A 13,977-nucleotide genomic window follows, 5' to 3' on the forward strand; every position below is an offset into this window, starting at 1 on the left:
TAATAATATCTCACAGTTTCATATGATTAGCGTAAATTTTTTAAGTGCAGTAACTTTAACTGACTGAAATTATTAACATTATCACGTTAACTTCGAAAATAACTAAAGAATAAACAACATATAATAAGTTAAACTAAATTGCACCTTCATGAAAAGCGATAATAATAATTTTCACATTTGAGATATATCTGAGCCAGCAGTAATAACATATATTACAAATAACAATTTATCTTTAATCGCAATTGTGACGCTTAAATATTATTATAAACCTAATAACTGATATTATTTAATTTTTACATAATCATATAACTAAAAATGTCTCTGATTTAAAAATTTTGTTATTTTTAGTTTCATTAAATAAGTTTTTTTTCTGCAAGTATGTTTGATATATTCGAAACTTATTCGAAACTAAAATCATGCATTCCTTTTTTCCTTTTAATGAAAGTTTTCTCATATAGCATGTAAATATGGAATTATTTAGGCTGCGCTACCATATTATGTTTTTAGTGTCACGCAAAATACAATTAATAAATGGTTTAAGCTAATGAACTGTTTTTTTCCTTTTTCTTCTTCTCCTTTTTTCTTTTTTAGCAATTATTAGGAAGAGCTTTTATCACGCGGGCTGTGCCCTGTAAAAATATACCTTCTCTCTATATAGAACTACGATATCAATGTATACAAGACCAGTTTATCAATAATTAATATCTTTCATCGCCATATACATTCATTTCTTATCAGGTATTCACAATATTTCTTAATTATTATTATATTATAGTTATTTTTTTATTTTTGTTTTTTTATAAAAATAGGATGATACTCTTGCCATATACCTTTATACATTTCTTCCAATCAATATTTATCAATTTGACACGATATATATTGATGTTCTAACAAAATTTTTTGAACTGGTCTGTGTATACATTACAGGGACTATGTATATACAGCACTGTTTAAAATCATCTCAAAAGCAATAAAGAGAGTAGAAAAAGGCATGAAATGATAATATTTTTCAGTTCAAATCCATATTCACTATACCTCAATTTCTTTTTAAGTTCTTTTTGTTTTAGTTTTTCGCAGCACATTTTCTGCACATATACAGCTGCGTATGACCAGATGTATTTTAAGTATGAATAAATGAGAATATGAACATGAACAAATGTATGTGTATATGTATGTATGTGCTTGAGAGTGAATGAATGTTTTGTATAGACTCGCAAACGCGTATGTATATGTATATGTGTATATATGTATACACATACATACATATATACATTATATATATATATATGTATATATATATACACATATGTATATATGTATATATATAATCTTTTTTTAAATATATTATTAATTTCTCTATTGTAAGATATCAATTATATTTCTATACATATCTACAAGAAACCTAATATAGAACTCTATTATTATTAATTAAACTCTCTATGAATTAATATGTATAATTGTCACAACAGGTCTAAAAAATTTATCGTTATTATTTTAGTTTTAGTACGCAATAGTGTTTTTTTTCATTGACATTTCATGAACTACTTATAGTTAAATTCATGTCTTAATAACATGTAAAAGTAATTCTTTTTTTTCTTTAACACTATTCTTCTATTATTGCTTGTTACTTAGTGCTATTTATTTTGGCATACAGCAAGTTCTAAACCCTGAGCGACCGCCAATTTTTTATTTTCTTTTGCCATCCTTTTGTTACCAACTTTGTTTTAAATAGAAATGCACCCGATAAAATTTTTTTTTTAAAATAATAAGATATCATTTTTTATCTTATATTTATAAATTTTTTCTCAGTAGAAGATTTAAGTCTCAAAAATCATATTAAACATTAGAATTTTAAAAGATTCATGTTTCAAAAGAAAAGTAGGAAGTTTGCGATGCTACATATATATGACCAAAGTATTTTTATATAATTTGCTTTAAATACCGTTTTCCTTCACTCCATTTTGGCCAATGCTTACGTCTTTTTTCAGACATATTCGAATAATCATTCGAAGCTGAACGTTTTTTTAGTTTTGATGAACTCTCGGATTTTGACGTCGAGTTAATACTTTGTATATGATGTGCCCTACCGTGGTTAAGAGGTGTAGTAACACCTGCTAAATTTAAAAGTGCATCTGCACCTTCTGCTATTTTCCGTTGTTCATCAAAATCAGTATTTGTTTCTTTCCTTGGATATTTACTTGAAAAATAAATATATATTTTAATATTAAACGAGAAACATATTATAAATATATTGTCTCAATATTAAATAAGAATTACCTATTGAAATTACCATAATATTCTTACCTTTCTTGTCTTACTGAGGTAATACAACTGTAAGTGTGATCTTCACTAGAACTCCTAGTAATTACAGGAACCAACATTTCTGATTCCGGTACTTTTCGCTTACGATCTGCCATAAAATTTTAAATTGTGAAATATTAATTAAATATTTATTTAATGTTTATTTAATATTTTTCTATAAGATACTTTGCCTTTATTATGATTTAAAATAATAGGTCCATGTTTAAAAGAAAGCATAGCAGCTGCAGCTGCATCTACATCGCTATCTACTTCGGTATCTGTGTTGTCAATAATGTTGCTCGATGCCAGTCTTTTGGAAAGATATGGAAAAAGTGTAGGATCAGGTAGACGTGTACTGATATTCTTTTTTTGTGGTTTTTCGGGTGAAGACAAAGTTTGAACAGTTGGAGGAGGAAAAGGAGCACGAGATAACGCTTGTATCAAGTTTGGACGATATTGGGCATCTACCATCCACAGTGAACCTTTGCCCAAATTCTAAAAGGAAGGACGTTTTACTAAATTTTTATTTCTAGAAGGGAAAATGATTTTTTTTATTACTATTATAATATACTTACTGGTGCTTTCTCTACTTTACGAAAGCACTTATTTAGGCTTAGATTATGTCTAACAGAATTTTTCCACCCAGTTGGAGCATTCCTAAAATATGGAAAGTGATCCAAAATCCAAGCATACACTTCCTTGACTGGTAGAGCTTTTACAGGGCTATCTTCAATAGCCATGAAAATTAAACAAGAAAATGAATATGGAGGTTTACTGTTTCTATGTAAATGAGGATCATATGGTATATGAGTTGGGTGTTTGTTGCGATTTGAGACTGGCAAATTATTGTTGTTTAAAGAAATCTTCGTCTGATTGTTTTGTGAAATACTATAATGATTTTTTACTGATTCCTGAAATATTTGCATTGATTTTTGACCATTTTTACTTGAGACTTGATAATTTTGATTATTACCATGTGATGTTGTATTATTTATCTTGCTATTGCTATCTCCTATAATAATAAAAAAAAATTAAATTCACATTATAATAATCAAATTAAAATTAAAATACATATAATAATCACCTGGACAATAACCATCATCTAAACTTGATATAGAATTAGTATTTTCAGAATAGTCTGCCATATCATCACAAACATTATTATTTAAAACATTTTCATTTTTTATTTCTTTAGTAGGATTTGAAATATCCAAACCCTTTAACAGATTTTGTTGATGAAGCCAACTTAAAGAAGTCAGATCATCATCTGACTGACTATTTTTTTCAATAGATTTTTCAGACATAGAAAGTTCATCAGTTGAATTTGTTTCAACAAAAACACTTGCATTTTCTTTTTCTTTCATTGTATATACTGTATCTCCAAAGTTGAAAACTTGTGTACTTAGTCCTATACCAGTTTCCACATCAGATGCATCTGGTCTATCTGGTGGCATATTGTGTGAAGTATTTTTTTTGTCACTGCAAAAAAAAATTAAGCTATATTTATATTTTGATTAAATTTATTTTCAATTAATTAAGTTATTTTATCATTTATATATTCTTGAATGATTTTTATAAATGGCATATACATATATAGAATGTTTCAAAACAAATGAAGAAAGATTATGTGTAAAAATTATAATTAAATATTTTCAATTCATTTTTATATATGGAATTAGTATCTATTTGCCTTCTATGATCTATTTTTAATATCTTGTATGTTATATAAATAATATATAAATTTTTTAATATAATTATATAAATTTTTTTATTTTTTGAAAATTTTTCATTCATAAAAAAATTCGAAAAGATATAAAAAAGAAAAGAAGTTCTATGAAGTAAGAAGAAATTGATAAAGTTCAATAATTTGAATGACAACAAAGTGTAAATACCAAGTTTCTTCATAATCTCAGCAATGTGTTCATGTATATATGTATAAATAGTTTCCTAAATGCTTCAATTCGAATACAAATCAAATTTCTTCAATTATATATCATTATATATCACTAATAGGTAAAAAGAAAAGATAACATAATTTCTTTCTTTATAAAGATTTATAGAATTTTTATTATAAAAATACACATTATAAAATTTAATGAATAAATATTTATGAAAATATTAATCATGTATAATTGTTTAAAGCAAACACAATTGTCGAAAAATAAAAACGAAATATATGCTATGTTTTAAATAATGAAGTTATGAGTAAAAATATTAATAAAAATTGAGATATGTAAATATATAGACTTACAAAATGTAGAAAAGATTTATTTTAAATAATTGCTAATTTGTATTCTATTTCGGAAATCATATAGAAATATTATAATTACGGAAAGGATGCGTAGGTAATAAAATTGAATTTTCGCGCATGTGACGCGCCTGTAGCCTCGAACCCAAAGTACCAACATCGTCATTTGTTTATCCACTAATAAGCGACAAAATGGCCGTACTATTAAGAACACATTGTAATTGAAAATAAACTTTGAGAGAATCAACAAATTCTACAGCATTTCTCATATTATCATTCATAATTATTAATAGTTCTTTAATTATTTCATGCATATATCACTTTACAAAATTATTTACAAAAGAATATACATTTAAATCATTTTCAAAAAAATGGCGTCTACATAGCACACTTAATTCTGAACATGTTTTTGCTCTTATTAATATAAGATTATAAAATGAAAATACTTTGCGAACATTTTGTAAAATTTGTATTTCTATTTCGCATATATTGCTATGAACATGACATTATCCATAGAAAATTTCTATCGATAAGTGCAACACAATAAACAGATTTTTCGCAGACGAATCGTTTTGAGAAATTATGTTCACATAATTTTTATATGACATACTTAAAAAGAGTAAAGCAAATCCTGAATGCTTTGTCAATGAAACGATAAAGCGTGAAGTACTAGAAAAATTTAAGAACAAGCAAAACATGTCACTGCGTTACTTGTTGAATTCAAATATGGAGTTGATAATGATTACGAAACTGGAGCAAACATGAAAATGGCTACGGCATCGCTTGCACACGGTATCAACATTGCATTTCAGAAAAGATACAATACTCATGCGTTCAGGAATACGATAGTAAAATCATTATATCTATTACAATAACAAAATTTAAACGCATTGAGAAAGTTTTTCTACCAACCATATTTTATGTATTTTTACATACGCATCATCTTTTGAAATATTAAATTTTAACAAGATTGAGCTTTTTACACGCAACTTCATGAATTAATAATCACTTTATTTAATATTCCTAAATACTTTTTCAATTTTCTAAAAATTCCACACAAAACTGAATTGGAATATTTAAGAAATGAAACAGCGTTTTGCGTCTTTCTGCTTTGTAACCTGGTTTGCTTATTGATGCGCGTTAAAATCTTATTGTTCGCGAGTGAATACAAGAATTTAAATAATGCGAGATTTTTTAAAAACTCACGTATTGGAGTAGACAGACGGCAGTCTTCGTAGATTTTCTAAAGACGGGCATCTCAAGCACACTCTACACAACACCCAGCTGATTGAAACGCCATATTTTGACGTCATCACGTGGTTACCGAAACATCTTATCGCATCTCGAATATCGATTAATCGTATTAAATTAATCGCCCGGGAAAATATAATTTTTATAAAGCGTTTGATATTTTAAGTGATATTTGTTTAATACTTCAAAATTAGGAGTAGTAACGAAATAATCATTTGATTTAAATCTAGACAATTTATTCTTTTTTATTACAGTGCCTAATAGACAGCAATGTCTTTTAAAATTATAAAAAACCGTAACGGATACTGGACACTATAATAAAAGGATAAATGCTTTCTGGAATTTAAAAGCAGTCACAGCCTAGTAAACCGCAATATTGACAACAATTCGATTCATTTTGTTCATGAAGACATATATATTGCTACAATATACTGTACCATATACTCTATTAGCATAATATTATAATTTTAGCAATGGCTTATTTCATAAAACATACATGATTTTCTTTTTAATATTAAATTACCGCCATATTCTACGATAACATATTTTATAAAAGACAGGTACACTCATGGCACAATTCATAGGAAAAAGTTTTTACAATACTGTATTAAAATATTCATTTTTTTCTTCTTTTTCTTATTCATTTGATGGCAAAGAATTTCAATCTTTTGAAGAAAAGTAAAAATTACACAAATGTTGTAATGTTCAAACAACAGGTACAAAATTTGAGAAAAAATATTTCTTAATTCGAGGTATCTAATTCTTCAATATATATTGTGCAAATGGATTAATATTGTAAGTAAATCAATACTCTATTAACTTTTATCTAACATTTCTAAACAATTTTTATGCACGAGTCACAAACGCGAACTGGTTTATCCCATCCTCTATGTGGTACAGGTTTACGATGACGTGAACAATCTTGACATACTCCGCGTCCGCAATCTCTACAATGATGTAAAGTAAGTGATGCAGAAAATTTTTGATAGCATATGCAACAATTAACAATTTCCGAGTCAGGAATCCAATAAGATGGTCGAACTGTATCCTTAATAAGTGCTAAATAAATTAAAAATATTAAGATTAATATAAATATTTAGATATTATTTTTTTTTTGAAAAATCTATTTTCTTACATTTTGAATAATTTAAAACAGAACCAACTGCACTCAGAGTAGATACTACTTGTTCCGATACTTTTCGAGCGCTAACGTCTTCTGAAGATTCGGTAGATTCATCTTTATTATAACAAATATCACAAACTCGTACTGGTGTATGCCAATTTCTAGATGGAACGCATTTTGTTTTGGATGAGCACTGTTCACAAAAACCTTCACCACACGCTCGACAATGGTGTTTTGTATCAGTTAATCCAAATAACATTTTACACTTATGGCAGTGCTTTATTTCATTATTCGGTTTCCAATAAGATGGAGCTACTTGATCTGCAACCCATGCTGAGAGGACTTTAGTCGGTTGTAACGAAACATTGGTTACAGCTTCGGTAATGTATGATACACCATCTATTACTCTTTGTGCTGCATTTTGAGTTGTCACTGTATGATTTCCCTAAAAAAAATTTTTATAATAATTTGTTTTTAATGAATGATTCGCTCCAAAGTGATTTATAAATATTTGTTACATACCATATTCCATACATGCGTAATTTCTGTACGAACAGCAAAATCTTCTGGATTTTTATTATTATACCAATAATGACGGCTTTTGTATATTTCTCCACAATGTGGACATTCTATCACATCACCTGACCATGCATATTTAACTAATCCATACCAACTATTATCATTCTGAGTTTGAACTCGTTTCATAACTTGTACTTCATTTCCGTTACTATGACATTTTTTACATATATATATTACATTTTCATATTGATGCTGATATCGACACCTAGTAAAATATATATCAATAATATTTCTATTTTTATATTAAATTACAAATAATCCAATACAAAACTAACTTGGTATTGCTATTATGAGGTTTACCCTCTAAAAGATGTCCCATACTATTGCTGCATCTAGATCCACAACTGAGACATTTAACGGAACAAGTGAAATATTGATCAGGAAACAAAGTATTAGAAAAATTCTCCATTTCTCCAGAAAATTTTTCGTTCAAAATTTTCAATGTATTATAAACTAAATATGGTTTTCTGGCAGATCGTATGTTAGTATTATATAATTCTTTTTTAATAGCAGTCTGCAAAAGTTCATAATCAGTCGTGGAATTTGTTGTTTGTATACCGACGTATTTTATGGAACTAAATGCTTCCGTTTCGAGCTTCATTTGAGCGAATCGTGTTCGAAGAATATCTTCTGCATTTTCTATACCATCTACAACAAAAGAAAAATAATATATTCATTATAAAATAAACATATCAATTTGTGAATAAACTCTTATTTTGAAATTACTGTTAATCTGAGAATGTGGCAATATGTACTGTTGGTCAAAGGTTTGGTGTATCTAGTCTCATGTAATACTATAATGCTTGGTCCCAAGGCACTTATGGAGCCTAGATCTCCTTTTCTTTGTCCTACTGCTTGCAAGGCAGCTTGAAAATGATGACTATATGCTCTTGAAGCAGTACCAATAAATGTAAATAAATCTCTATTCAACTTTTCAGATTGTGTTCTGTACACAACAATATCAGATACAGCAAGAACTTTAAGTAATAATCTTGTTCGTTCATTCTCATAAGAGGTAATACCTAAATATAACAAAAATTTTTTATATATAAAATAAATTTTTATTATATACTATATAAATGTAAATATTATATTACCTAATAAACCTTCTGTATCTAAACATATTACATTAAGAATTGGATCAAGTGCAGCCCAAACACCTAATGTGCATGAATTTTGATCATTTGAAGTCTCAAAAACTTCCTCTCCTTTAAAAAATGTTTGATTCAAGGTGTGACTTTTGCCATCACCAGTATTTCCAAAAATTGATACCACCTTTACTTCGAGATCTTTATCACTGCAATTTAATTTTTCCATGAACTGTTCTGCATTGCAAACTTTGAGGTATTCTTGTCCATCTATCAACAAGAAACTTTTAGGTTGATTGCACTGACATTTCATGTGCATTTCACTTTCATGTATTTCATTTCCATTTACGGAATCATGACTGGAATGGTATATATCCTTGTTGCAGATACACATTGTGTCGAGACTCTTCATGATAGCTGGTCCAGTTGCCTCTAATTTACATTCTTTCCAAAATGCACTCATGATGCAATGCAATGGTATTATTCTTAAAATATTAAAAATATTTTTTTCTTTATTATTAATAAATATAAAATTGCTTAAAATTATTTATTATTTAATAGCATTTAATATATATATATATATATAATAAATAAAATAATAAATTATACAATAATTTTTTCAATATTACAAATGCAACATTAATAATTCAATATAGTTATATTTACTACAATACTACAATATCTCGTTAATAAAAGAAAAAAAGAAATGTTCAATATCATTCAATATAATTGTATGGATAGTTAACTACGCAAATTGAAACCGATATGGCGACCTTACCTTTAAAAAATTCAATGGCCTACATTTAAATAATGTAACGGTATAATGATCATACTTTGAGGATATTCACTACTGATGAAAAATTTTGAATAATTCCGAATGTTAAAAATTGATCATCAATAACACCTCCATTACGAGCAACTGAATGCGTTGCGACTCAATACACGAATTGTAATAGACACCTTTTCGAAAAATCACTTGAACTGCAATTGAAAGTAACTTCAAGGCTAATGTTTTACGTTCTCTTTTCTACTCATAAATATATTTTAATTTTTTCATTATTAGATTGTATAAATTGTGAAACATTAAATTACTTCATAACTTCATAATTAATTACTTTAAAGTGATTCTTACGCAAATTTGCAACTATTCATATAATAAAGAATATTATTTTTATTTTTTTTTCATTTTATATTTCTTTTATTAAATTCGTAAAATTTACTGATAAGAATTATCAGATCTATGCAAAGCAAACGCAATTGAACTATTACTTTTATAAAAGAGTGGGGATAGTTAGTAATGGGAGACATTTTATAATCCTTAGTTACGAGTTATGATCGAGAATATTCATTTTTGAAATTAACGTGATAAAATAAAATTCTTTAATTCATTTTATTGAATGTAAAAAAAATATATTTGCAATCTTACTAATAAATAATATATTATTCAATTTAATATATTTTTATTTCTTTAGAAAAAATATATATATTGAAAAGACATAAAAATTAACAATAAATCTTAAATTTTAAAAAAACACATTTTATTATAATATTATTTCTTCATTTTTATTAAAACTGTTATTGAATTTTATGTAATATATGAATTTTAGAAAAACACACATTAAATGATTATACAACCGTTTGAGAGAGTATAAAAAAATTATTTTGAAAAAAATTAATGTAAAAATAAAAAATTTATATTTATTAAATGATTCATTATTGGATTGTATTTTATGTGTATTTTGTGTAATTGAAAATGAAACATTTATTATATAATTTAAATAAATTTATATAAACTCATATTGACATCGTATTACGTCAATATGTACTGACCGAAAATATTATTGATTTATATTAAATTACAGCGTATTCATTATAGTATTGTAAATATTGACTTTTAAAAAAGTTATTATCAATACTGAACGAGATTTTGATATAATCGATTCCGAGCTCTCGATTATCGAATATATACTGTTCAAAATATCGATACTGATTGATGAGGAAGTGCTGATAATACACCGCTAACATACCGCTAAATCGTTGAGGTTGATTTTTCTGTTTTGGCGAATGAAACATTATTTTGCGTAATTAATGCGTCATTGCGATTCTGATCTCTTTGATAGAATGAATGTCAGTGAAACCTAAAGACTGCTATTGGCACATGTGCCATAATGTCATCGAAACATTTATCCGAGGAGTGTTTCAGGATACAATTTTCTATCTTATACGAAAGACAGTGACCCACCCTAAACAAAATTCAATTTCGTCACGTAAAATCAACAAATGATGGAAAATCATACGCAGGATAGTGCAATCAACATGAATGGAAGTGGTATGTTCGATAATAACGTTTTGACATTTATTTTTATTTTTTTCCAATTTATATTTATAACATTTTTACTTTTGATTAATTTTGAAAAATTTAAAAATATAGAACATATCTCTATCTTTTCAAATAATTTTAATTTTTTTTATTGTTATTGCAATTAAAATTTTATTCTTTATATAAAAATTTTATCAACAAAATGTTCGTTGCAATTTAGAGGATCTACAAGAAAAAATAAATAGATTGGAGTTAGAAAATGTCAAAATGCGAGAAGAATTCAATGTTCAGAGAGCCAAGATGAAGGAATTGTTTCTTCAAAAAGAAGGTAAAATTACTTCATATTAGTAAGTATAACAAGAGAAATAAATTAATAAGTATGATATTTGTAGAAGAATTAAAAAGAAGATTACAAGATAATACAGGTTTACAAAAAGAAAATGCCAAATTAAAAAATGAGTTAGATGAAGCAAAGAGTCAATTAGTTGTTGCAGATTTAAAAATTCAAAATGATATACTTATTGAAAAAAGAAAAGCACAAGAAGAAATAGCATCTTTGCAAAGGGTTATACATGAAACAATGGAGGAATCTTCTTGTTCTCGTAAGCAATTAGATACAGAACTGACTAAATTAAAAATGACTCTTTCCAAGTTACAAGAAGAAAATGCATTGTTAAAATCACAATTACCTCGAGATCCACCTTTAGATGGTCCACAAATATCACTTTCTACAGTAACAAAAACAATAGCTCGAAAAGTAGTTTCTCAATTAGGTGCAGATGCTTTATCTTTAGGTCCTGATAATCTTGAGGAGAGCATGAGGAAGGTAAAAAGATATGTACGTAAGCATAAAAATGTATGGTTTTTGAACTTTTCTGCAATGGCTTTATAGAATAGCACTGCATTTCAGAAAAAGTTCATAAATCATTTGATATATTATTATAAAATATTTAAATTATTGTTTAATATTTTCATTTTCTCTTTCTCTTCTTTGTTTTTATTTATTTTTTATTTTATTATATATATATAATATATATAATGTAAATATTAAAAAATATTACTTTATAGGCACAGGAAGATGCTGAAGTTTTGCGGTCGCTGGTAGTGCCACTTGAGGAAGAAATTAAAGCTTTAAAAGAGAAATTAAGAGCAACAGATGATGAATTACAAAAATGTAAAGAAACACAATTGCAAAAAAAACAAGAATCTGGTTCTTCTGAATCAACATGTGATATGTGTGCAAATTATGAAGCACAGTTAGTTAAGATGCAAGCAACTGCTAAAGATTTAGAAAAGCAACAGTTAGATTCTGAGCGGATGTTGCAAATGCAGAAAGAAGATTTAGCAAAAGAAGTGGAATTTCGAAAAGAAATGGAAGAAAAATGGAATGAAAAGAAAGAGGAGCTTAAAATCAAAGTAGCAGAGCTTACTGTTGCTTCTCAAACTTTGCAACAGACTTTAACTGAACTAAAAAGATCTTTTGAGCAAGTTCAAAGAAATATGAAAGATGAACTTGTGGAATTAACATATGGTCGAGAAGAAGTACAAAAACATCTTATCGCGTAAGAAAATTTAAAATAATATTCTCACTCTTATTTCGTTGTTCTTTCCAATTTTCGACATAGATAAAATAATATTTTTTATCATAACATTCCTGACAAAATTTTATTGAAAATCTAGTTGAATCTTTGCAGACTACAAAAGGAAAATGAAAATCTTGTCGGTAAACATAGCAAGCATTCCCAGCAACTGCAGAGTGAGAGTATCAATATGCCGAATAATGTTGAGGAACTGCATGTTAGTCTCTTGAAAATGCGAGAAGATTTGATTACTGCTAAGGTTGCTCAAGAAGTTGCACAAGAAAAAGAAGAAACATTGAGATATGAAGTGACCTTGCTCCATGAACAAATGGAACAGGAAAGTAGAGTTAAGGAACAAGAAATATTGGTATTAAAAAATGAAATTAGTGGATTAAGGTATTATTCATTTTATATATGTATCTTAGATTTTTATAATTATAATTTTTTAGTAATAATATTTTATAGAACGCAATTAGATAAATATGTACGAGATTATCGATCTCTAGCTGAAAGGGAAGAAAAATTGGAACGATTAGAAAAAGAATTAGATATTGTTTTAAAAGAAAATAAACAAGCTGAATTAAAAGTGGCTGAATTACGGCAAAGAGTTACCAGTCTTCAACAAGAGTTAGACACTAGCGAAGCGGTTCAAAAAGATTTTGTTAGATTATCGCAATCGTTACAGGTATAATGAATACTGAGAATATATAATATCAATTAATAAAACATAAAATTTATTTATTCATTAATTGTAGGTACAATTAGAAAGAATTAGACAAGCTGGTAGTGAAGTACGATGGCAGCATGAAGAAGATATAGAAGAATGTCCTACTTGTCATACTGCTTTTACAGTTACAAAGAAAAAGGTAATCAATAAATAATGTTAATAAATTTGTTAATATAAATGATTTATATCTATATATATATATATATATATATAATTTTTTTATGTTGAAAAATTTGAAAAATTCTTTATATAGGTACATTGCCGTCATTGTGGCCATATATTTTGTCAATCTTGCCTTTCACATGTTGTGAAAAGTGGACCGAAACAAAGACCATCCAGAGTCTGTGATGTTTGCCATACATTATTGGTACAAGATACAGCACCGTATTTTAGCCAAGAACCACCACATACACCTGATTAAATATTCTAAAAAAAAAATGAGTCCAACAAAATGTGCAATATCAATTTGGTAATATAATAAAAACCAATTAATTGTATAATATCATGGATTATACTTAATGTTATTTAACAATTAATTAAAAATTTAATGATTTTTAGAAAAAAATAGAGATGCTGTTAGTATGAAAGGAGAATAGATATGATTCCTATTACCTGACAACTGGAGTGATAAAGTAAATATTGTGTAAATAAATTATGTACCACTTAATGTTTCTGTAATTTAAAAAATTAAAGCTTTTAAATGTATATATGAATTATATATATATATATGTATATGTATATATATATATATATATATATA

The 13,977-nt window shown here is 26.9% G+C and overlaps 3 protein-coding genes across 4 annotated transcripts; 1 reads left to right on the plus strand and 2 right to left on the minus strand.

The window, feature by feature from the left end:
- Positions 1-1,545: 1,545 nt before the first annotated feature.
- On the minus strand, positions 1,546-5,897 carry LOC102671141 (forkhead box protein N3-like). Its single transcript, XM_006621573.2, has 6 exons — positions 5,756-5,897; positions 3,386-3,780; positions 2,877-3,313; positions 2,493-2,796; positions 2,305-2,410; positions 1,546-2,197 (listed from the first exon to the last, which is right to left on the minus strand). The coding sequence occupies exons 1-6, from the start codon at positions 5,860-5,862 to the stop codon at positions 1,921-1,923; spliced, it is 1,626 nt and encodes a 541-aa protein (XP_006621636.1). The 5' UTR covers positions 5,863-5,897; the 3' UTR covers positions 1,546-1,920.
- A 122-nt stretch (positions 5,898-6,019) lies between these two features.
- On the minus strand, positions 6,020-9,708 carry LOC102671000 (zinc finger FYVE domain-containing protein 1-like). The gene is made up of 7 exons (XM_006621572.2): positions 9,369-9,708; positions 8,600-9,075; positions 8,258-8,524; positions 7,778-8,150; positions 7,446-7,707; positions 6,936-7,368; positions 6,020-6,859 (listed from the first exon to the last, which is right to left on the minus strand). Exons 2-7 carry the CDS (start codon positions 9,051-9,053, stop codon positions 6,636-6,638), a joined length of 2,013 nt encoding a protein of 670 aa, XP_006621635.1. The 5' UTR covers positions 9,054-9,075; positions 9,369-9,708; the 3' UTR covers positions 6,020-6,635.
- An 841-nt stretch (positions 9,709-10,549) lies between these two features.
- On the plus strand, positions 10,550-13,686 carry LOC102670776 (rab GTPase-binding effector protein 1). Of its 2 annotated transcripts, none has more exons than XM_006621570.1 (8): positions 10,550-10,919; positions 11,131-11,238; positions 11,303-11,748; positions 11,979-12,472; positions 12,605-12,886; positions 12,956-13,175; positions 13,246-13,356; positions 13,471-13,686. In XM_006621570.1, the coding sequence occupies exons 1-8, from the start codon at positions 10,871-10,873 to the stop codon at positions 13,636-13,638; spliced, it is 1,878 nt and encodes a 625-aa protein (XP_006621633.1). In that variant the 5' UTR covers positions 10,550-10,870; the 3' UTR covers positions 13,639-13,686. The 2 variants fall into 2 exon arrangements, with proteins under 2 accessions (XP_006621633.1, XP_006621634.1); XM_006621571.1 differs by having other exon boundaries at positions 11,303-11,736.
- Positions 13,687-13,977: the final 291 nt, after the last annotated feature.

The sequence above is a fragment of the Apis dorsata genome, unplaced genomic scaffold (genome assembly GCF_000469605.1).
Source record: "Apis dorsata unplaced genomic scaffold, Apis dorsata 1.3 scaffold_631, whole genome shotgun sequence".
NCBI lineage: Eukaryota > Metazoa > Arthropoda > Insecta > Hymenoptera > Apidae > Apis > Apis dorsata.

Coding starts and splice junctions, on each gene's coding strand:
- LOC102671141 (XM_006621573.2), bottom strand. CDS start 5,862: ATGACGTCAAAATATGGCGTTTCAATCAGCTGGGTGTTGTGTAGAGTG. Junction 3,314..3,385: donor AGATGATGGTTATTGTCCAG/GTGATTATTATA, acceptor TTATTATTATAG/GAGATAGCAATAGCAAGATA. Junction 2,797..2,876: donor GTAAAGTAGAGAAAGCACCA/GTAAGTATATTA, acceptor CCTTCCTTTTAG/AATTTGGGCAAAGGTTCACT.
- LOC102671000 (XM_006621572.2), bottom strand. CDS start 9,053: ATGAGTGCATTTTGGAAAGAATGTAAATTAGAGGCAACTGGACCAGCT. Junction 8,525..8,599: donor AGATACAGAAGGTTTATTAG/GTAATATAATAT, acceptor TGTTATATTTAG/GTATTACCTCTTATGAGAAT. Junction 6,860..6,935: donor TGTTTTAAATTATTCAAAAT/GTAAGAAAATAG, acceptor TAATTTATTTAG/CACTTATTAAGGATACAGTT.
- LOC102670776 (XM_006621570.1), top strand. CDS start 10,871: ATGATGGAAAATCATACGCAGGATAGTGCAATCAACATGAATGGAAGT. Junction 11,749..11,978: donor TGAGGAAGGTAAAAAGATAT/GTACGTAAGCAT, acceptor ATTACTTTATAG/GCACAGGAAGATGCTGAAGT. Junction 12,473..12,604: donor GTACAAAAACATCTTATCGC/GTAAGAAAATTT, acceptor GAATCTTTGCAG/ACTACAAAAGGAAAATGAAA.